The 22,538-nt window shown below is 41.5% G+C and overlaps 2 protein-coding genes across 2 annotated transcripts in view; both read left to right on the top strand.

Annotated features, from left to right (window-relative positions):
- Positions 1-160: 160 nt before the first annotated feature.
- LOC121811801 (ankyrin repeat and SAM domain-containing protein 1A-like) lies at positions 161-22,293 on the top strand. The gene is made up of 4 exons (XM_042222689.1): positions 161-761; positions 12,319-12,399; positions 12,596-12,752; positions 13,621-22,293. The coding sequence occupies exons 1-4, from the start codon at positions 592-594 to the stop codon at positions 13,735-13,737; spliced, it is 525 nt and encodes a 174-aa protein (XP_042078623.1). The 5' UTR covers positions 161-591; the 3' UTR covers positions 13,738-22,293.
- The window catches only part of LOC102308690 (ankyrin repeat and SAM domain-containing protein 1A), a 46,963-nt gene continuing 38,008 nt past the window's right edge, over positions 13,584-22,538 (top strand). The window contains exon 1 of the mRNA XM_014334830.2: positions 13,584-13,683. The gene's annotated coding sequence lies outside the window, so the exon portion shown is untranslated. The remainder of the gene's footprint in view (positions 13,684-22,538) is intronic.

Here is a 22,538-nt window from a genome sequence, read left to right as displayed (position 1 = left end):
TATTATTTATACTTACAGCTACCAATCAGTAATTTATAAAGCGTTTAGTAAGTAATTAAGGGACTATGTATGGACGTTTACTGTGGATACAAGAGGTCAGAGGCGAACAGATCTTAAAAGCACTGAATGGGTAAATCCTGCCTGTCTCTATTCAATGCGCCATCTTGCTTATATCCATCCACCTTCTGATTGAAGCAGTAAGGGCGGCGGTGATAGGGGGTATAAATGTGTGTGTGTGCGAATGCGTGTGCGTCTGAAGGGTTTCGGACTGGAGATGCATAAAGAAAGGGCAGTTTCGAGGAAGTGACGGACGACGCTCAGTGGTCTGGTCAGAGGAAGTTTGTTCGATGCGCCGTGCTGTTGAAAGAAACTTTTCACTCCAGTGAACGCCAGAAGCACCCGTGGATCGGGTCGGACGGATCCGGCGGCGGAGGGAGCTTTTGTTTCCCCTTCACACTTAGCAGCACTGAGAAATAACTTGAGGTCGGGAGAAAGAGGGGCTCGCACAGGAATTTCACTCCCATAACCGACCCCCCTCCCCTTTTTCCTTCTTTTCCCCGCGCCTCCTTTGATTTCTTTCTGGGATCCGCGATGGGAAAGGAGCAGGAGCTTCTTGAAGCGGCGCGCACGGGAAACCTGGCTGCCGTGGAGAAGCTTTTATCCGGGAAGCGACAGTCCGCTGGCGGATCGTCTGGGACCGGTGGAAGCGGCAACAGCGGTGGCTACGGCGCCTCCTCTCATCCGCTCTCCAGTCTGCTCAGGTAATCTTGGGGAAAGCCGAGGCGAGGTGGCTCTGACTACATGGGAGACAGACAGCAGCTTTGCCCCTGGCGAATATTACCCAATCCTTTATTGTTACTGCAAGAAACGATGTTTCATGTTTGCATGCTTCCCTGCATTGTCAAACAATCGCAAGCCAAACCAGTGCAGCGCCCATGCAGTGGCATGCTTCTTTGTTAGCCTACACCTCCTGTGTTACTGCCATTTCTACTGTAATGTGCACAAACAGCCTGAGAGGAAATTATGCAACTTAACTAAAGAAATCTGTAACGAATCGGCCCACGATTACGTTTAAAGAAACGAATTGCAGATGTGTCAGTAATTATAATGCTTACATAGAGTCTGGACGTGAACACAGTCACAGGTCTGGAGATGGAAAGTCTTCTCACAATTGGATTCTCATTGTTTAGCAAAATTATCTTATTATAAGGAAATCTTTGTCGTATGAAACCTTATTGACTATCCTCAGACTTGTGTGAACCAGGAATATGACTTTCTCTTTTTAGTAGTCACTGGAGGAAGTCCTCAGTGAGGTAAACATTTGATGTGGTTTGTCACATCTATTAAAGACCTACTCTGTATGGTTAGAAAGAGTTAGCTCTCCTTCCTCCTGCTTTCTCTGTCAGCCTTCAGTAGTTATGAGGTCACTATTAAAAACTGAAAAAACAGCCCAGAGTTATATAAAGTAGCTATCATACTTGTCCACATTGTATTGTCTGCAATTGATCGTGACTGTGGACATAATCAGATTCAATTACCCAAAATCACACACTGGGTAAAGCTAAAAGATGTACTAAAGGGACAAGCCCTTAGTAGAAGTATACGATCCCTGTAAGGTTGTGCAGATGTTGAGAACATTAAAAAAAAAAAAATCACATAAGATATTTTTCATTTTGTGCTGTATGTTATCTGCATTATTGGCTCGCCACAGTTTGATTCTTGTTTTTCTCTCTGGTGAAAGATCATGTTTGTTTGTTTTAATCATGAAGTTTCTGTGGTTTACACAGTGTGTTACACACAATATGAAAACCTGCAAAGAAAGAATTTAAAAGTCCTTTTGTTGAAAAAGAGTCGACTCTTTAAAAATATAAGGCTTATAGCTTCTCTAAATGCTGCCTCTCATACAACCTGCAGGTTGCCTGTCTGTGGTTAAGTGTATGTCAATCATCTAAAATTGCTCCCTTGGGTTTCCCGGTAACAGCCGCCTTCCTCTGAGGGAGAAGTGTTAAGGCAAAGCTCGGGGTGATGCGCCACTGTGTTACTTCGTGGAGACTGCAAGATTTGCTTGAGATTATTACATTAAATTCTCCTAATTGGAAATCCAATTCAGAAATGTCATGCGGTGAAGGCTGACTCGTCTCATCCTCACTGCTCCGTGGGCGGACTGGCGAGCCCATTGTGTCATCTCATTTGTCTTGAGCAATCGGTGTTTGGCAATGGGATCTCTGGGAAATTATTGGCTAGGCTCGGGAGGAAATGAATAAATGAATAGGTGGTGTGTGGATCTAAAAAGCTTCTGGCTGGCGACACTTGAGAATACTGGACAGGCTCTTATAAGAATTTGCATGAGTGTTGACTATGACTGGCTGCTTCGGAGGGCTGTTTCTGTTCTGCATGACATTTGATTTAGTTTCCACAATGAAAATGTCAATACATCTAAGGGTATTACAGTGGATTGGTACAGTGGCACAGGCTGTGGGTTTGTATGTGCATGTTTTTTCCAACCCCCTTTTATCAAAATCTCTTTGCAACCCATTCATCATCCATTGTTAGAAAGTGCAGGCCTTTAATCCTGTCAGAGGAGATTTGATCTGTGGCTAAGACAGCTTTCTTTGGCGAATTTTCGCCTGTTCTGGTTGTGTCAGCTTGTACCTCCGCTTGATTCCATGTTCACTTCTACTTGTGTAATAACACTTTTCCTCACTTCAAGTTGCTTTTCAGGCTCAGTTATATGAGATGGCATATAATGACAGTTATTGCTGTTGTCAGTTGCTGTTTGTATTTGACCTTGTACATTCAATATAGTGGAAAAACCTACTCGTTTATCGCAGAAAGAAACCACAGGCGATGCAGATGAGTGAGCTAATCAACTTTTGTCCCATTCCTTGTTGTTTGTGTGCGCGTGTGTCTGGGTGTCTGTGTGTGTACTCTGGAATGGAACGCATGTTACGACTTGCAGTGTTTTTGTGCGCAGGCTGTTGTACAGCTCTGCTCGGCTGAATGTCTGCTTTCCCAGGAGGCGGCATCCCAGCCGTTGCCATGGTACAGACACTGACCCCCGGCGTGTTTAACACCCCTGCCGCCCCAAACATTTGTTCCATGGTGCTCCATTAACACCGAAACAAGCTGGGCAGGGCTTCCTCAAGTAGTATGATCACAGTGTAACCTTTTTAGTACTACAGCACAGCGGTGGCTACTCTATTTAAGTTACATTAATCTAATTTTAGGGCATATATTTACTTGTTTTTCCTCCATACTGTAGATTTTACTAGAAGCCCTATGACCCTTTTTGAACCCAGAGGTATACAGGAAGAGACCAACACTAGTATTTCCTGGCCCAGGTCATCCAAACACAAGCAGCTGCAGCGGTTACACCGGAGGTAAGACAAGTCCCTGGCAGGGAAAGTGCTTGCCCACTGAGGGGAAATTAATGGAGGAATGCATGGAGTCCTGGACAGACGTTCTGAGAGCTTAGCCAGATGAGGGTTGGTCTCCCAGTTCCACAGCCGTGTCCTTTGTCCCACTGACAAAGCGTCAAATGGTGCTTTTCATATTCATTTCAGCCCAAAAAAGACCATTCTGGGGCTTTTCTATACTTTTTTTTTTTTTTAGTTTTACAAAGAAAATTGAGCTGTCATTTGGACTGAACTGGACCACCTATTAAGAGTTCTTATTTATCCGTATGCTTCTGAAAGATGTTGACTGAAAGAAGTGGGGCTTTTTCAGTGTTTGGAGATAAACATCGGCTTAAGATATTCACGAAGGTCTCTTGAAATATAGTTTTCCTAAGGGATGTTTTTCTGCTTTCTGAATGCTCGCTAGGATCATCAGCTCTGATACTTGGTTAGCATTTTAAGAGGCTTGGGCAAAACTCCAGATCTTTCCATCCCATTACATCCACAATTTCTGGCTCATCCCAAGCAGACCCATGCTGTCAGGCTGCTGTCAGCCGAGAGAATATATGCTGCAGGAGAACTTGCACCTACTGTCCTTTTGAAAACACCATTTCCTCTAGCTTCTCTTTGTATTGCGACCAGTGTGCAAGTATGTGTGAAGATGGGTTGCAGGGATGACGTGTGTACAAAATGACGGGCTCACAGCGGGGTTTGGACACCCACTGTCCTTAGCTGTGCTTCAGAAAAGCTGGACTTTCTTCACAAAATGTCATTTTGAGACATTTTGCATGAAAGTCTGTGTTAAGAAGGTAGCGTCTACTTTTTCACAACCACAAAGAGCCTCAAATCATTTCCCGGTAGAAATCTGGGCCAGCAGCAGGCATGGCAGTTACATTTCATCCTGTGTTGACCTCTGAACTGAAAGAATTTGTAGCTGCTTCAACCCAGGAGGGAGCAGTGGTAGCTGGGAAATCTAACACCACCATGTTAGCATTCCAAGAGCATCTGAGTTTGGGATGCTCTGCTCTATGCATTATGTTTCCGGCTCGTGTTTGTGTAGCCTGAGAAAGCAGGCTGAAAGGCACTCAGTAGTGATGAATTCCACATATGTGTGAGAGGTGGGAGCAGAAGCCGACAAATACAGCATCCTTCCCATGCAGTATGTAGCCCTCCATATTTTAAACTAGTGCTGGTTGGCTAAAAATAGATTTCATCCAAGTGGGTCAAGGGGTTCTTCATTAGCTTTGTGGGGAAAAGGCTGCTTTGAACCAGTCTGAAATTAAAATATAATTAAGGGGGCCAAACATCTAGATGTTCAGAGACTTCCAAAAGATTTATTTTACTTTGAATATCAAATCAATAGCCCCAATTTGGGGCTATGGTTCAGCTGACATTACAGAGATTTATGTACAGCCCAGTGGAGTAATGGAAAGACATGTGGTCCTAAAACTCGTCTGGTTTCTGAGATAAAATGCTGTCATTTACACTTTCTATCTGCTCTTCCTGCATTAAAGAAACAGAAGTTGATATGACAGCTACACACAGACACCTACACTGACTCTTATGGTCATGTGTTTATGTGAACCGTATTTAACACCAGCTACTAAAAAACGTTTAGTAGCAAATGGACAAATATAAACTAACGTTGATGAGCTTGCTATTTCTGTGTGTGTGTGCGTTTGTGTTTGTGTGTGCCCATTTTGACCAAATTTATAAGAAGAAACTTTCTTGTTGTGTGCAGGCCCACATGTGTTCACTGGCTACTTGCAGCCCCCAGCCCAGACCTTTTCATTTGCCTTGCCTTCTAGGCGGCGTCCTCTTTTATCTCACACTCTGCTGCTCTCAGCAGACTCGGCGGCCCACCTGCTGGGCCCACACCAACGTCTACTCCACCTCAAACTTAAAACATGTTGTACTTGTAGCCAGATTAATGACAGTGCCCCCAGTGTGTTGACACAGGAAACAAATTTGCCTCAGTCTTTCTTTTCTTTTCTTTTTTAAATTCCCCTTTGCTTTGGTCTTCCTGCAAAATGTAAGAAAGAAACTGAACAAAGTTCTCGGGAATGATTTAACCTGTGACTAGGCAGATTCACACCAGACTGTACCTGTGAAACGCAGAAATGCATCTACTTTCATATTCACACCCACAGATCACCACAAAGAAGGGGAGATTAGTGTCAGAGTCATTTTAAAAGTCATTGTGTCAAATTTAAAGAATGACTGTGCTGGCAAATTTCTTCTCAGCAAAACTGAGAATCTTAAATAACTCTAACTGGATTCTACAGAAAATCAATTTCAAGAATTGGCTTGTGTGCATAACAGAAAATAACTGCCTATCAATCCAACAAGATTTGAGCTGAAACTGAACATGAGCTTGTTCTTTCAAGCAAAAGGCTCAGCGGATGCCAGGGCAAACATTCAGATGTGTTTCATGTGCAGGAGCGTCAGCTGTGAATCTGCGATTAAAAGTATTCTTGTTCCATCTCATTCTTTTTACGTCTACCTACCTCACCTCCAGCATTTTCCATGCAAGTCATCTTGATTATGCTGCCTCGCACTGGACTGCTCTGATCATAGTGGGCATATGACATATATTCACACCTCCTGCTGTAACACAGTTGCACTGTGAAGTGCTCAGTGTGGTGTATTTATGAGGCATGAAGTCTTAATCAGGCTTCATCAAGACTGTGTCGCCTGGTGAGCTGCTGCATGTCTGTCACACAGTTTGAAGTGTTTCAGAGTCTGGTAGCACTAAAACAAGATCAATACTGTTCGCGAGCCTCGTTGAAATGTTTATCGTCACAGTTAGGATTTCTGAAATGAATGAGACTGTTCATTTATTTAACTAATTTCAAAGACCTCTTGCCTCAAGGATTCTTTTTGAAGCACTTTTAATCAAAGTGGGCGATCAGTGGCTCCTCCACTTTGATCCAAGCTAAAATATCTCAGCAGCAACTATGTGGCTTGCCTTGAAATTATGGTCAACCCTAGTCCCCAGAGGATACAACCGCAATTGGAACCACAAGGCTTTCATTTGTGGTTCAGAGTAAAGTCTGCTGACAACTACTGTAGCGATTGCTATGATATTTCGTAGAGACATTTGAGTCCCCCTCAGGATTCCCTGTAATAACTCAGGTGATCTCTTAACCTGTCGCATAACACTGTTCTCACTGGGATATTTCTGCTAGCTTGAGATGTATTATGTCTACGCCCTAATCACCAAAGCAGGGAGCATTGTGTATCTTCACTGATGAATTTTGCCATAGTCATTTAGCTAACAATAATGTACCTAAACACAGTGTCGCACAGCTGTTGGGCATGAATAAAATTCTATTTGATACCTAATACAACATGAGCTCACTATGAGTTCTAGAAAAGCTTCTCCATAAATGGTCAAAACGATAAACCACATGACCAAGAAGTTCTCTTTATCAGTAGCTTTAAGACTTGTTAGTCACAGACTTGTTGAAGCCGTGCCATACTTGTGTCATGCATTTGAAATTTAGTTGCCTAATACGTTTCCCTGTGCCAACTAACTCGTTATACTGCTTTGTAGCTATAAACACGCTCTCCTGTAATTTCACCTGTAACAATGTGTATGATGAGCACGTACTGCTTAATTACAGTCATAGCTTTTCGGTCCTAACATCAATTAGATGTTTTCATCTTAACAGTCTTTTTTTTTTTTCTTCTTTGTTTATCAAGTCAGTGAGTGTAGTACTCAGCAGGCATAGGGAACTCTGGCCAGTGCTTCAGCCTCTGCTGAGGAGAAGATGTTCGAGTAGACTATTTGGCAGCAGGGCATCTGGTTGTAGCACCCGGCAGCAGTATGCATAATTAAGCCCAATTTCCCTGACGGTGGGCGACATGTGCCAGTCACTGCTGGGCTCACTGCCCTGGCCTAGACTAATCCCTGGCAGTGTGGTTACACTGCTAATAGGCTGGAGGGCAAATCTGTTTATTTGACACATGGGTTCACACACACCTGGGTTCTTATTTGCTTAAACCTACTACTGCATTTTGCCTTGCTCTTTTCCTGGGGCTCAATGAATAAACATTTACATGCACTTTATGTCATTTTTACCACCGATGCACTCTCAGTTTAAAAATTAGATATTTGATTATATTTTGCTGGATTATCGTGTTTGTTATGTTTAACTCCAAACTAATAAAAATCTTTATATCTGATATGACTCTGGCAGAAATCATGTTCACAGATGAAATAATGTGCTAAAACATTGTCATTTACATCACACTGTTTGTTAATAATAAAAGAGCTACACGTAATGTTAGCTAATGTAGATGTGTGCAAACGAATGCAGCTTTACTGTAAATGACATGAGTTCACTGGCACAAGATGATGTAAGCTTATGGGAATGTTGATCAAATAATGATAAAGTGCTGAGGTTTTTATTATACCTGCAGTGCCATGATTTTGCATTTTGCATATTTCTGATACTTAGACAAAGATAACCCGATAAATTAAGATTTTATTCATTAAAGGAACTTCCTTTTTCCTCATAGTCAACTAATTGCCCCCTAAACGTATTGCTTGTTGTACCAACTGTTGCACAAACTTACAGCCAGACATTTTCCTTCTGGATTTTCTGGCAGAGAGCAGAATCCATGGTTCCATCAATTACAGCAAGTTGTCCCAATTCTGAAGCAGCAAAGCAGTTCCAGACCATCACACTACCACCTCCACGTTTGACTGTTGGTATGACGTTCTCTTAATGAAATACTGTATTTTTCTTGAGGTAACAGGAGTCAGACTTTTTCATCAGTCCACAGAATATTTTCCCAAAAGTCACAGGCATCATCAAAATGTGTTTTGGCAAATGTAATACAAGCCTTTGTGTTTTTTTTGTTTTGTTTTTTTGTTTTTTTTGGTCAGCAGTTGATTTCACCTTAGATGCCATTTGTGTCTCTTTCTTATTGTTGAATCATGACCTCTAACCTTAAGTGAGGCAAGTAAGGCCTGATTTTAGATTTTATTCCAGCTTCTGTTCTGACTTCCTGGATGAGTTGTTGATGCACTCTTGGTAGGCTGACCACTCCTGGGAAGGTTTACCAGTATTCATATTTTCTCCATTTGTGCGTAATGGCTCTCAACGTGTTTCCTTGGAGTCCCAAACCTTTTCCAGACTGATATCAGTCACTTTGTTTCTCATTTGTTCCCAAGTTTCTTTTTCTCGTGGCATGATGTGTTGCCTTTAGTCTACTTGACTTCACGGGCTCTATTTAAGTGACTTCCTCCTTTAATGGGTCTGGCAGTAATCAGGTCTGGGTGTGGCTAATAAACTTGAACTCAGCTTTCCAAAAAAATGTAGTTGATCACACTTAATTCATGATTTAACAAGGAGGAGCAAAATAGTTTTCCACACAGGGCCAGGTAGGGTTGAATAGCTTTTTTCCTTTTAATATATGGAATTACCATTTTAAAAGCTGAATTTTGTATTTACTTGGGTTCTCTTTGTTGAATATTAGAATTTGTTTATATAAAATAATAAAGTGTAACAAATATGCAGAAGAACTAAGAAATGAGAAAGGGGTGTGATCAGTCTGCTATTCATTGCTGACTAGCTTTAGATGAGTCAGCAACCCATACGGCCTTTGTACCCGACACCCACCATTAGGTAGCAAATTTAGTCATAGGGTGTCCCAGCCCATCTATCAGTGGCTAAAACAACTATATTCAGATACCTTGATTTTAATATTGTTTGAACATTTTGAGATGTTTGATGCTCTAGTCTCTGTTTTAATTTGTATACTGTCTGCTGTTTAAACATTTTAAGCAAGAAATATTGTAAACAGTGGGACTAAAATGGGATTTTACTTGCTTCTATTACTGGGTTTATTGAATATGGATGAAACTGCAATACAGACTTGATTTATTTACCGTGTATTCAACATGATTTAATTTCAAGACTGAAAATCATACTTCAGTGAGATAAATTGGTCTAAATAAATAATACATCAGTGACTTTTGGACTTGAGGGAAAGAAAAGTTTATTATTAAGCCTAAATATTCAGTATATATGACTAATATAATATTGTTAAACCAATAAAGTAAAGACTGTAAAAATAAAAGATGGAAAATGCTCTTATCCATCCTCATCTCTTCGTAGCCAGGCTTTGTACAAAACAGAATTACAGTCCTCCAGAATCTCTTTCAAACTTAGGCCTCATCCTGCTGATATTCCCTCAGGCAAATTAAGGATTAGCTCAGCCTTTCAAACAGGAATTCCTCAGTCAGTTCCCATGAATATGCCCCCTCCCAAACCAAATCAGCTCCGTTTTGACCATTGCCCAGCTATGGGCCTAAGCCCCATCCCTCAGTTAGGTTGGTTGTGAGCCGTAGTAAGAGGATGAAGTGGATTGTCGAGCACCACTCTGATTCATGCCCTTGAGTACCACGCTGCCAAAATGCTCAGAGGACGTAACACTTGTACTGCGCTTAAAGCTGCTGCTGCAGGCACCTCTGTTAATAGCAAACTGAAATACTGTGACAGTGAGAAAATGTAATGAGCTGACATCTTCATTCCCTCTGCGTGGAGGTGATTTTGATAGGATTAATGCTATATCCCTGATTAAAAGTGAAATATTGCGGCAGTAGAATAATACGTGCTCCTGTTTGTTTGTTTTTGTTTTGTTTTTTTTATGTTTGGGGTCATGAGGATGATGTGAAACACTGTTTGTTTCTGTGTGGTATTTTTAGATTTCCCCTCTTTTTCTAGTGGCAATAACACAACAGAGATTCATGACAGATGAGGAAGACCAATATGTAAAAACAACCTAAAAATACAGACTTAAAGGTTATGACTTAAAATGTGAAAGGGAAATCTTGCAGTATGTCTTATGATACAGCTGACTTCTGTCTTGCACAATGTTTCCCTCTGGAAGATTGTCAAAATTCTGGATGTGGATATACTACAGGATACATAAAAGTGCACAGTAAACTGTTGCCTTTACTTGTGTAAGACAATGGCTGCACCAAAATCAAAGGTGCATGATCTTGCATCTCTCCTACTTCTTTTTTTTTTTTTTTTTTTTTTCTGCCCTGTGGCACATTTTGTTTAATTCTCCAGTTGTAGTCACTGCTCCGTTCATGTTTATGTTCATTTGTATATGGGATTTCTGCTTTAAGCAGTTATATAACTCTTTATCTAGGACAGCAACTAGCGGTCTGTTTCAGTCTCCCTTTTGATGTGTTCAGTGGACAAGCAAAGGACAGTGTTGCTGTTCTCTCTACTGCACATTTGGTTACTTTTAAAAGACAGGAAGTGAATTTGTGTGTGTGTGTGCCTGAAAAGTTGACATAATCATAGCTCACATATTTTCCACTCTCTAACAGAATTTTATCTGTCCCTAACATTTCTTGCCACATGTTCCCACTAGTCTTTCCTCCTGGCACTGCTTTTGATATCCCACTTCACGCGTGCTGCCTGACTAGTTGGGATGACACCCAGAAAACCTGCTGCAAGAAATAAACAGCTTAGGCTGTTATGAGTTGTAGAGTGGCGCGTCTCTGCGCGTCCATGCTCTGTCAGGCCCATTGTTCTGCAGGCTACAGAGCCTTCCAAGACACTTATTTAATGAGACGGCTCTGACTGTGTAATTGCAGGCTGTTCTCAGAGCTATTATGGGAGATGTATTTTAAGGGGGCAAAACAGCCATTACTGCGGCAAAAACGAGCCGTGAATGTGGAGCAAAGTCACACTCTGTCAGTGGCGTTGATATAAGGGTGAGCATCCACTGCCACGCTGTCTACACACTGATTATGTTACAGATCAATCTTCAGTGTATCTTTAAATGTGTTTGACTCCCAGACCGTGTGTTTAAATTTGTTTTTACATTGTAAAGAGTTGGAAATGCACTGTGCTGCTGCTATTCTTTTGCCCGGTTCTCTCCAGGCTTCATTCATAGAAGTTACTTGCTTGCTAGCATCAAAATTCCTACCAGTAATAATTTATGAAGCTATCCAGCTGTCAAGGCAGTATTTTGCATTTCAGACATCTTTCCCAGAATATCTGAAAAACCAAATAAATTTTGAAAAATTCTCATCTCTTTTTAAACAAATCTTCTTAAATTTATGATTCTCTGTGAGGCCCAGCTGTTTTGCTCCAATTCTCTTTCAGTATGCCAGATGACTCTGGTCTCACATATTTGGTTCACTAGTGCTGGGATTTCCTAGTCACATGATTTATTTAGGATGTTTTAAGGTCTTTCAGAGAGCCTCACTATCCCGTCCTGGCACTCTATCTCTCTTTTAGCTCTTGAAATTACTCCCACTACTCCGTCTTTACCACCGCTCCTGTCATCATTCTCCTCCCTCCTCCCCACAGTGCTCTTTGCAAATTAAAAGAAACAAACCAATCTAAGCTGACAGCTGAGTTCAGCTCAAATAAATGAAAGGCCAGCAGTAGTTTAGCTCTCTGTCTTACACTTTACCCCATCGGTGCCTTTTGGCTCCATCCCAAAGCTTTGTTTATTGTTAGTTAGATTACATAACAAAAGCCTATTCTACATCAGGACCTCGGCCAGAATAATCAGGCTTTGGTTGCACAGACTTATTGTAGATGAGCTCATCTCAGTGGCTTCCTACTGCTGGCAGTACTTTTTATTTATTTATTTTTCTCTTTTTCTGTATTCCTAGTTTGATGGGGCTTTTGGCCCAGTGCTTCCTCATTCCTGACATCTCCTATCTTTATAAAGAATAGGAGAGAACATGAAGGTTTGCCACCACCTTAAAGTAGATGTAGCTGTGAGAGACTGGAGCCGTGAGATAGCAATCAGAACAGCAACAGTCACACCCGTGGATAGACTTTACAGAGGGATGGGCAATGTTTGTTTGGTGTAGGGTATGGTATTCCTGTTGTGTATTGCCTGTTATGGAAAACTGACAATCCTTTCTGCTTTTTAGTATCTGGAGAGGCCCCAATGTGAATTGCGTGGACAGCACTGGATACACCCCTCTTCACCACGCAGCCCTTAATGGACACAGGTAGATTAGCGATCACCGTTTGGAATTCGGGAATATGTCTGTTTATGCTCTGAAATTTAATGCAGTCTGGCCTGGCAGACCATTGTACAACGGGGAAGCTGAGTCTATTGATTGACTGTTTACTAAGGCTCTGAGTATTTATTAATGTCGTTTTTATTGTTGGCTTTTTCTGACCTATCTCTTTATTCGTCTACAGCGAGGTGGTGGAGGTGCTGCTAAGAAACGAGGCTCTGACTAACATCGCAGACAACAAGGGCTGCTATCCTCTCCATCTGGCTGCGTGGAAGGGAGACGAGCACATCGTAAAGCTTCTCATTCACCAAGGACCTTCACACCCCAAACTCAACGAGCAGGTCTGCCCATGCACTTAGTCATCTATGTTAATGTGCATGTGTCAACGTTGGTCACTCTTACACTTCTGGTTTTGCTTGTACGTTCCCCATGCAGTACATGTAAGGGAAAACCGTATTGAAATGATGTCACTTTTCAATATGTGTGTCTGCAGCAGACCCATAAAGGCCTAATGGAAGCTTGCTAGCTCTCTTTTACGCTAATGATTCTTTCCTTTTCAGCACATTTGGTCTCTGGTAGTGTCAAGATGACCTTTCTGATGGTTTAAACATCAACTATACGACGTTTATCCTTTTCTAAATAGACTAAAGTGGACATTTTTGCAATAAGAGTCATATAGAGATAGTAAAAGTCTAGTGCAGCATGGCATGTATTTGAATAAGATGAACGTTAAAAAGACTGATGAGAGTACATGAACTCCAGTGCATCTTGAGCCTCAACTTCTCCTTTGATAATGTGATACTTGAAGTGCTTTGACAGCTTGCTAGAGTGAAAAGTGCTTGTTTCCTCTAACCATTTTAACTGTTTTAACTCCTACATTTGATATTTTATTTGGTTGCTTACTGCACAGATAGCTTCCAGACTGAAACCATCCCTGGCCTATCCTATTTGAGATGAGGAGAAATGACCCATAATGAGCTTTGCAAACCTAGTCAGAAACATTCGGTCAAACAAACATTCGTCTGTAACCACAAAGTCACTCAGAAATATCTTGGTTTCATTGTGTGTCATTTCTCCCTGCCTGTTCATGACATCTAAATGTTTTTCTTCTCCTTTTTATTTAGTTTGGCTCATTTGTGACCATCACTCATTTGTTCATTGCTTGTCTGAACCAAAACCATCGACCTATCTTCTGTTCCTCCCTCCCAGAGCTCTGTAGACCATAAAGAGTTCAAACGCTGTGGGCCCTTTGACCCCTATATTAATGCCAAGGTGTGTACACAGTGCTGCCAAAACTTTTCCTTTAAACCGCCTTCTTTGCTTTAATGCTGTGTTGGCTTTCTGTGCTTGGGTGTGTTTGTCGCCGTTGCTTGTGGGGTCACTCTGCTGTAGAGATATGGGGAGGCTTTTAATTTCGCTGCTATCAGTCAATCTCTGCTCTCATGCTTTCTCCACATGTTGTGCTCTCCAGTTATATTGAGATGTTATGTTTACCACGGGGGATTCTGTTGTACTACCCTCTTGATCATGATTGTGAATACATAAGGTGTTGTATTAAAATGCCCTTGAAAGTTTAGTAAATGACTGTCTTCCAGGGGACGCTGTAGGTCATTTGAGTCTTTTTCCAGTGGGTAAGAAAAACCTGATTTAAATACTGTAAAGTTGTTGGCAACACAGAGTCAGCTGTAGAGGATTATACTGGAAGGATACGCACACCCCACCATCAATTAAGCTATTATAATCATTACGGTATTACTCCAATCTTTCAAAGGCTGAAAGTTGTATGAGATAAAGAAGGTCTTCTGTGAAATCTTCCACTGGCTTTCGATGGATTAGCACAAATTCCGGTTTTCATGGTTCCCAGACAATACAATAAAGTACGATGACTTTTTTTCCTAAGGGGCCAACGTGAGATTGAGATTTTTGTTGTCAGAGATAAATGTCTTAACAGATGGAAGATAGCAACACTGGTTACAGGGATTTTTATCTCCTTGAAGAGAAACAGAAACTTTGATCCCTGTGTGTTTTTTTGTTTGCGTTTTTGTTTTTTAATCCATTGCCGCCGTGAAGCAATAATTTTCTGTTTCATTTTATGATCAGATAACGGAAAAACAAACTGCAGTATTTTGTGTGTAATGCTAATCAGCAGGAATTAGCATTATAGCATGCTGACTTAAATGCTTTTACATGACAGATGTGGAAAAAGTACATTGACTATATAAGAATGAATATAATCCATCCATGTTGATGTATAAATTGACTGTTACTGAAATGAATTCACCTGGGAAGATTGAATCAAATCACTTGACATGTCAAAACTACAGTATATTTTAATCTGCTGTTAATACATTTCACGAAGGATAGACACATACTAGTCTTTTATGTACAGATCATATGTAACAGAGATTCACGTGAAGTAACTACTTGCTGTAGTACCTGCTATATTCCACCAGGCGCAACCCTATAGCACTCAGCTACCCAGAGAAGCCCCAGTCACAGCCTTTCTATGTGTGTGCAGAGTGCTCAGCTGGCAGTGTCATCCTCACAGTTAGTGCAGTGTACAGGGTGAACATGCTGGTCGCTCCATGATTTGATTTTCTGCAGGCAGGCCAGTAGATAAAGCTGCACACTATTTTAGTACATTGTCACGTTTCCCCTGGACTAATCTTCTTAGCATTTGGATGGGAAGGCTGGCTTTCTTTAGTGCTGATATACAGTACATCAGAGCATGTATTCTGTGCATTAGTTCTAATGCTTTTCCGTTTATTCTAATTCAAGGATTTAAAAAAAAAAAAAATACTAAATGGAGTGTTTTTGTTCTGCTGAGATGTCAAAAATGTCTCAGTGTAAACACTTCTGAGATAGTTTGTGCTCCACTCCTGGTCATGAAACTGAATAATTGATGCCTTGTTATTAATAAACCAGAAATCAGGATGCAGTGTGGGTGGTGCGACCCTGGTTGTGGTCATGGTTGATGGCATCATGTGACTCAGTAGACGGTCTGTGCTCTGAATCCAGATTCATAACAATCTACATCGAGAGCTCAGTCGCAAGAGAATGGGGAAAGATGGGAGGTTTTCAATGTAAAAGTCTCTTTGAATCAACATCGAAGAGGTGTGTGTGTGTGTGTGTGTGTGTGTGTGTGTGTGTGTGTGTGTGTGTGTGTGTGTGTGTGTGTGTGTGTGCATCCCAGTTTGTGCTTGCTCTGCTGAAGAGGGGAAGAGGTGAGACATTGTCATAGTAACAGTGTCACGGTTTATTGGTCCTGCGGTGGCAGTGAGAGATGCTGGCTTTGTGTAAGCTGGTGTGGTTGAGTAAGGTGTGCAGTGATGCTGTACAAAATGTCTTAGGGACTACAGCTTCAAAAGTAACGCACTCAAGAAATCATTCTGGATTGAGTCCAGTTTGCTGTCATCCTGGTCCAAGAAGTTAGCCAAACTAATGTTTATTCATCATACCACCATCCTGTCTCCTGCTGATACTAACCTCTGTGGGAAGGCCACTTTGATGATGTTTCAAAAGCCTCAGCAGGGGAGTATTGGCCACTAGCCACAGGATGTGCCCCCCACACCAGTTTGGTTAGGGATGTAGAGTATATTCTGTTCTTGAAATTTAGCTGAAGATTCTGGAGTTCAACAAAAAGTTAACAAGTAGCTATTTTCAGACTGAATCTAAAAACTAATCATTGTTTTCGTGATTATTTTCTTAAACATGTTTATTAGTTTTAGTTTTGTCTTGTACTTTTGAACTGCTAAAAACTGGTTGGGGAAAAAGAAATCATGGAACTTTGTGGTTAAATAGTAATACACCAGTATATTGTACACTTGCAGACGTGACGTGTCATTGATGTACAGATGTCCAAGAGTGATATTTGCAGTCTATGCAGTGACTGTAAATGTTAATTTGATCTACAAGAACTGGAACCTGGGTGGGTACTTGTAGAAGTGTTTATTTCATGATAAAGGAAAACAAATTTGCAATTAATGAGAAGAAACTAACAGCAAGAAAGTGATGAAACAGCGTAAAGAAAGCAAATAATAATGATAATCTCCTCTTACCGAAAAATGAATCGGTCGACGTTTCCCATGCAGAGTATCACATGAGGCAGGCAGGATTGTGTCATAGTTGGAGTGTCGGCCTTATTGTTATGGCCATATCTCATCCAACACCCAGTCCGGATGTTCAGCATTAATCAGCCTTTTAAAATATGTTGAAAATTTTAACCTGCAGTGCAAAGCTTAGTCGTCTCTGTTACAGCTGTTGCTTCCTCTTCAGTTCTGGTAAACCAATCACTGCTGGTGAATGTAAAATGCAGCCCTGCTGGTAGGACTGTCACCACAGAGATGAGAATCAAAACACAGGTATACTGCAAAATATAAAGAGGATTTATCTGGTACTCATCAGCTTAAGCTGGATTCATAGTCCTGCATTTGTGTCTATTTGTGCCGCTAAGCAGAGAGAATTCAGCCAATGTACAGGCTACAAACACTTACTTGGTATTTCCAGGAAGCTTGGAAAAAAAACCCAGTAACCACAACGAGCACTGATCTGAAGTACAAACAGTGCCTCCAGTGGAGTGTGATCTGTTAGTTGCTTTTTGTCTCTTATCACTTGTTTATTCTAAGATACATGACCAACAAGAGCAGCCTACATTACTGGGTAATAGACGGCTAAAACATGTAGATGTGTGTTTGCTAAGTAGCACCTACTAATGCACTATGCCACAGCGATGCCGCTAATGAGCGTTGTGTTCACTGATTTGGCAAGAGCTGGTTCATTTCTATGTAACGGACCTTCACTCAGGTGTTCCAGAAACCCTGCATGTGGTGCTCATTAGATCATTTTTATCACTGACCTCCTTTTTCCCCCCCCTTTAATAAATTACCATATTTGACCATTATAAATCTTAGTTTGCCCAGACTTGTCATGCTACCTCTCATCCAGGCTTTCTTATATAGGTCACTTGTCTAATACGATATACAATAGGCTGGTGAATTCTGACCCAGCCTCAGATGTGCTTTACATGTCCCCACACACAAGCCACTTCAGAGCCATCTAAAATAAGTATCCAAGAATGGAACAATATTTAATGACGATAAATGGAAATACTTTAGTTTGGTGCAGATTTAAGCCACGCTCATGTGAGACTATATGCAGAAATGAAGCCGATCTTATGCCTTGCTCTCTTCGTGCGCAGTGGAAGTTGCTGATGGAAGCAGTAGATGCAATATTTCTGACTTGGGCACCTCATTATCAAGCCGAACAGAGTTTCCCTTCCTTCCTCTAGGCATAATGTTTGCAGTGTGACAGCACGCTCATTTATCCCCTCCGTCTGCCACTCTAGTGTCCAGCTCATGCCTCGTCAACACTTTGCACTCCCTTCTGCTCTCGGCTTGTCCTCCAAGACCTGTTCTCAACTCATTCATGCTAAGAAGTGCATGAAGTATGCTTGACATGCCCCTGAGGGAACTATGTTTTTTGATTCCTTATTTTAAAAAGAGCAATCAGGGTTTCAACATTGTCATAAGTGTAAGGGTGTGTCTCCCATGTCAGTTTTGAGAAATTTGAGGAGGAGGGATTGGGGACAGAGCCGGGGTGTCTTATTTTGATAGTTTCCCTTTTTTTTTTTTTTTTTTTTTTTAAATATTCTGTAGCTGTATTTGAAAGGTGGTGTATTTTAACAAGTGCAATACGAAAATGAAAAAGGTAGAAAACACCCTGTGCAAAGAATTACATTCCATGGCTAGAAGCCATTTAGGCATCCATCTCATTACAAGACTCCAAAGCCTGTAATCCATTACTGTAGCCTGCCTTCATATTATTGGTGCTCTGTGTTATATGCAAAAACAAAGGGCTTTTGACTAATAAAGAAAAATACCAAAGCTGGAACAAATGGCTACTTTTTTGTGATTAACTGTTTTATTTATTTATTTGAGCAAAATATAGAACAGAAATCAGCATTTCTCAGCAAAACTCTCCTTCTTCCTCAAACTCCCAAACAAGTCACCAGTGTTCTTTAATTATCCTTGGCTACAATTATACTTAATTTTAATTGTTCCATAACTCATAATAAACCTAAAAACATTAAAATTGAGTCCAGCTGCAAATGACTGCTTCATTTTTTTTAATAACTTCTTTTTTCAGTATAACAGCAGAAATATTGTTTAAATAATTTTATCAGAAGCACCCAGAAAACGACGCTTTAGTTCACGTGTGTGAGATCTGTGAGCTGTCTGAATGCACAGAAGCTAGCAGGAATTCAATCGGTGACACTGGCATGCACTGAGGATGGGCAGCCCTTTGGCGCACTAGCTGCAACAGCTGCTCAGCCCACCCCTCCACCACCATCACCCACCACTACTACTACTACCACTTCCAGAGGCCAGGCTGACGTAACCTCTGCTTCACCCTGCTGCCAGTGAGCGTGTCACGTGACTGCGGTGGCTAGTCAAACCGTGTTACCGTCTCCCAGCTGCAGGTTGTGAGAACCATAACATCCTGCCCTTCTCTCTGTCACTTGGGGTCTTTCTCCCTCGTCTCAGAATATTCAGCAGCGTGATAACACAATGGGGTGTAATCTCCAGATGTTTTTGGTTAAACCACGATTTGTCAATCAGCAGCGTAATCTCTTCTTTGACGTGCTCTGTGGTCAAACTCAGGATGCAGCTCCACACACCGTAAAGACAGAAGACTGCCCAGGAAGTCTTAGCTTTGCTTTATGAATTCTAATCTTTCCCAGCGCGGCTGCAAGCCTTTGGTGTCATTTTGGGTAATAGCCTTCTGAGATCTATCTTGTTAGTGCGTGATTGTCTGACCGCTCATGTGGCCTGTGGTAGTGCAGAGGAGATAATGCTGATCCCAATCTTTATAAAGCTGAATTCAATGCTGAAAGTCCTTCTTATATAACAATATAAAAGTGTTTCATCAGAAATTGCAAATTAACTCTGTACAATAGCGTTTTTGAATGGGATTTGTTTGCTACAGGGCAAGCAGTCTGCTGAAATTAGTTTCAAACTGGGCTCCATATTTCAGCTCTCCAACTGTCATGTCTTCACTCTTTCAATTTCTTTTGTCTCACATGCAGATTTTAATGCAAAAGCATTTCAAATAGTTTTTTCTAGTTATGCTTTGTATATATGCGTGTTCCTCTGACGGCCTATGAATAAACGAGTTCAGCTGAACAATGTAACAAAATATTACACAAGACCCTGCAGTGTCTGCCCTGTAAATGCACTCCACATAAATCATAATGTTAATGAGAAATGGAGTCTGTAAGATTTGTGTGCATGTTGCATTTGTGCAAATGCGGCGAGCAACAAGACACAGGTTCAATTCCCGATTGGCTGGCTCATTTTGCTGATATAAAATGCTTAAAAATAGCCATATAAATAAATTGTATACTCCTACTATACAACTAGTGGGATAAACTATAAGTGCTTCCATTATAAGCTAAAACGGCAATACAAAGCAAAGCGGTCGAGGTGTTTGGGAGTAAGTGGAGGTTTTTAGTGGAAGGCCTCTGTGTGGATAACATGCACCAGTGCTGCCACTGAAGGAGCCAAGGGTCACTGTCCTATTGCTGTGTGTTTCCTAACAGTGAGTCAGACGGCTGGTCAGCCATGTTTAATGCGATCAGATGCTGGGTGACACATTGCTACAGTGCCCTGACCACCACTTTGGCAAGGGAGACATTTGGTGTTAACATGCTCATAAGCACTGAAGTCATGGTATGTGTCCACTGTCCGAGTCATTTTTCAGCACTATTATTAAATATCATGAGAGAAGAGTAAAAAGGGTGTTTCGGTATTATCTAAAAGGTTCCTTTGCCTGATTTTACAGGCAGCTTTTGCATGGTTTGAGTTTAGAATTGTACCTAAGGGGCTTCCTTAAAAGTTAAGGCACCTTTATTGCATGTCACACCTCTGCCTCTCCCAGGAAGGAAAAGCCACATTGCCAAAAAAATATAAAAAAAAGTCCTTGTATGCCAGATTTACTTGGATTACTATGGAGGCAGCAGACCTGCATGTTTGAGGAAGTGAATCATGCTGATATAATCACAGTGTGTGTGTGTGTGTGTGTGTGTGTGTGTGTGTGTGTGTGCCCGCTGAAGTCATCGAAATGCTGAGAGTAAATCTGTTTAAAAAGCTGTGACAAATGCTCGATGGTGCGTCACAGATGAAAGACAACGTGCTCTTTTCAAGCGGGGTTCGGACCGTTTCTGTGTCAGTGTGCTTGTGTCGGTACACGTGCATTTGTTTGGAGCCAAAGACGAGCGCACAACTGTACAAACTGAAAATGATGAAACCACCCAGGCAGAGAAAACTGGGGTCGGTTTAATTTAGCTGCCAGAGAAAGGTTTTGTTTTTTTCTTAAGCCTCTTTTACATTTGTTTTGTTCAGCTCAGTTCATCCAAGAAAAGCCTTTTTTTGTTATTGTTGTTGTTGTTAGCCTGCATTTGTGTCCCTTCTCTTGATAGGCAGGTGTCGTTTTGTTCCTCTAGACTCCACCGACTCTCTCTCCCTGCTCAAGCCGTGACCTGCTTTGCCAGTGTAGTACAATACTCGCTCTCCCAACAAAGAAGGAGATACCTGCTGATCCCATCTGGCGTCAGGTTTTAGAGAAAGCGGTAAATAGGCAAGTCACACCCGTCTAAAACTGCCCTGTTGCCCTGCGTGACGGCATGTCTTCGGTGGCACAGCTGGCGTCTTCCTCTGGGAGTCACCCAAACTGGCATCATGCATGTCCATGTGGGGACTTCTCATGCCAGCTGTCAGCCCTTTTGTAGGTGGCTCTGTTAGTCTGGAATGACTGACTCTCTGAATATGCGGTTCTGCAATAGCTGGCATTTTCTACCACACCCCATCTGTATCTAATATTTAAGAGAGCCACAGAGCTGCAGATAAATAAATTGTCTTTCCATGTTTGCAGAAAATCACAAAATTGGAATTCTGCTAACACCCTATTGTGAAAGAAAGCACAGCAGGGTCTGCTCTGATTTACTATATGCATGTTGTCATTATGTGTTTTGACTTGATCATGCAGGATTTCAGGGATTGCCCCCTGGTGGTTGCTCGTGGTAGAGATAACATGCTGGAAGCTCTCATGTCTATTGATTGCATTCCTGCTTTTGACTGGTTAGAATCAATTAGCACTAGTGACTGAGTTTATCTGGTCAATACTCCTGTTTCTTCTGTGTTTTATCTACTTATTTATTAGCATGTTTCCTGCAGTACAAGCTCAGTCGTGTTTTTGTGCATGTCAATATAAAGGACATCATTCTAATACTGGCTAAACTTAAGGAGTCCTTCCAACATTAAAATATCATCACTGCATTTTTTTTTTTTTTTTTTTTTTAGCACCAGAACAGTTTGTCGATACATTGATCAGCTGATCAAAAGGAAAGTCATCAAAAAAAAATGCAATTTTGGGGTTTTATTTTCTTCTCTGAGGATTTGCTGCAATAGAAGTATAGTTGAGTTTTCTGGACCCTGTTTTGGGGTTTTTGTCAAGCCGACCTGGACTTGTGGGGAGAAAAAGAATCTGATCGGCAGGGCAGACCAAATGTTATTGTTAATATCACAGTGATCCTTTGAGTGTATTTTTACTTTTCACTATGCAATGTGGGTTGTTGCTTTTTTGTGCTTTGGTGAGAAGCAACAACAAAGAAGCTTTATACATGCCTGACCCTTTGTAGCTCTTCAGTGTCGGTGCATTCTGACCTCTTGTCAAACCGGCCCATGTCTCTGCTAATTCCCCACCCGCCTATGTATCCCTGCCCCTCTGTTAGCACCCTGCTGCCCCTGGCACTCAGTGCCACACAGACACCTGTCCTCATTAGTCCATGCATGCGTGCCAGTCCCCGCCCCCTCACCCCAATCAAGCCTCACTGTGTGCTTTTTTTTTTTTTTTTTTTTTTTTTTTCTTTTTCAGGGTTGGTGGTTTTTCATGACCTTTCATGATTTGCCTGTACCCATCTGACTGGTTTACTCTCACAATGACTCAGTCGAGTCACAAATTCTGACTTATTGCAGACACGATTCAAGCATCTCTGTTCTATTCTTATCTCCTTAATTACACATTTTCACTTTACCTCAACTTAACTGTGCTGCCATTTTTCCCAAGCTGCT

Source organism: Haplochromis burtoni, unplaced genomic scaffold, assembly GCF_018398535.1.
Source record: "Haplochromis burtoni strain Fernald_Lab_line unplaced genomic scaffold, NCSU_Asbu1 Contig_91, whole genome shotgun sequence".
In the NCBI taxonomy this organism is placed as follows: domain Eukaryota; kingdom Metazoa; phylum Chordata; class Actinopteri; order Cichliformes; family Cichlidae; genus Haplochromis; species Haplochromis burtoni.
This window is presented reverse-complemented; position numbering and strand designations above follow the sequence as displayed.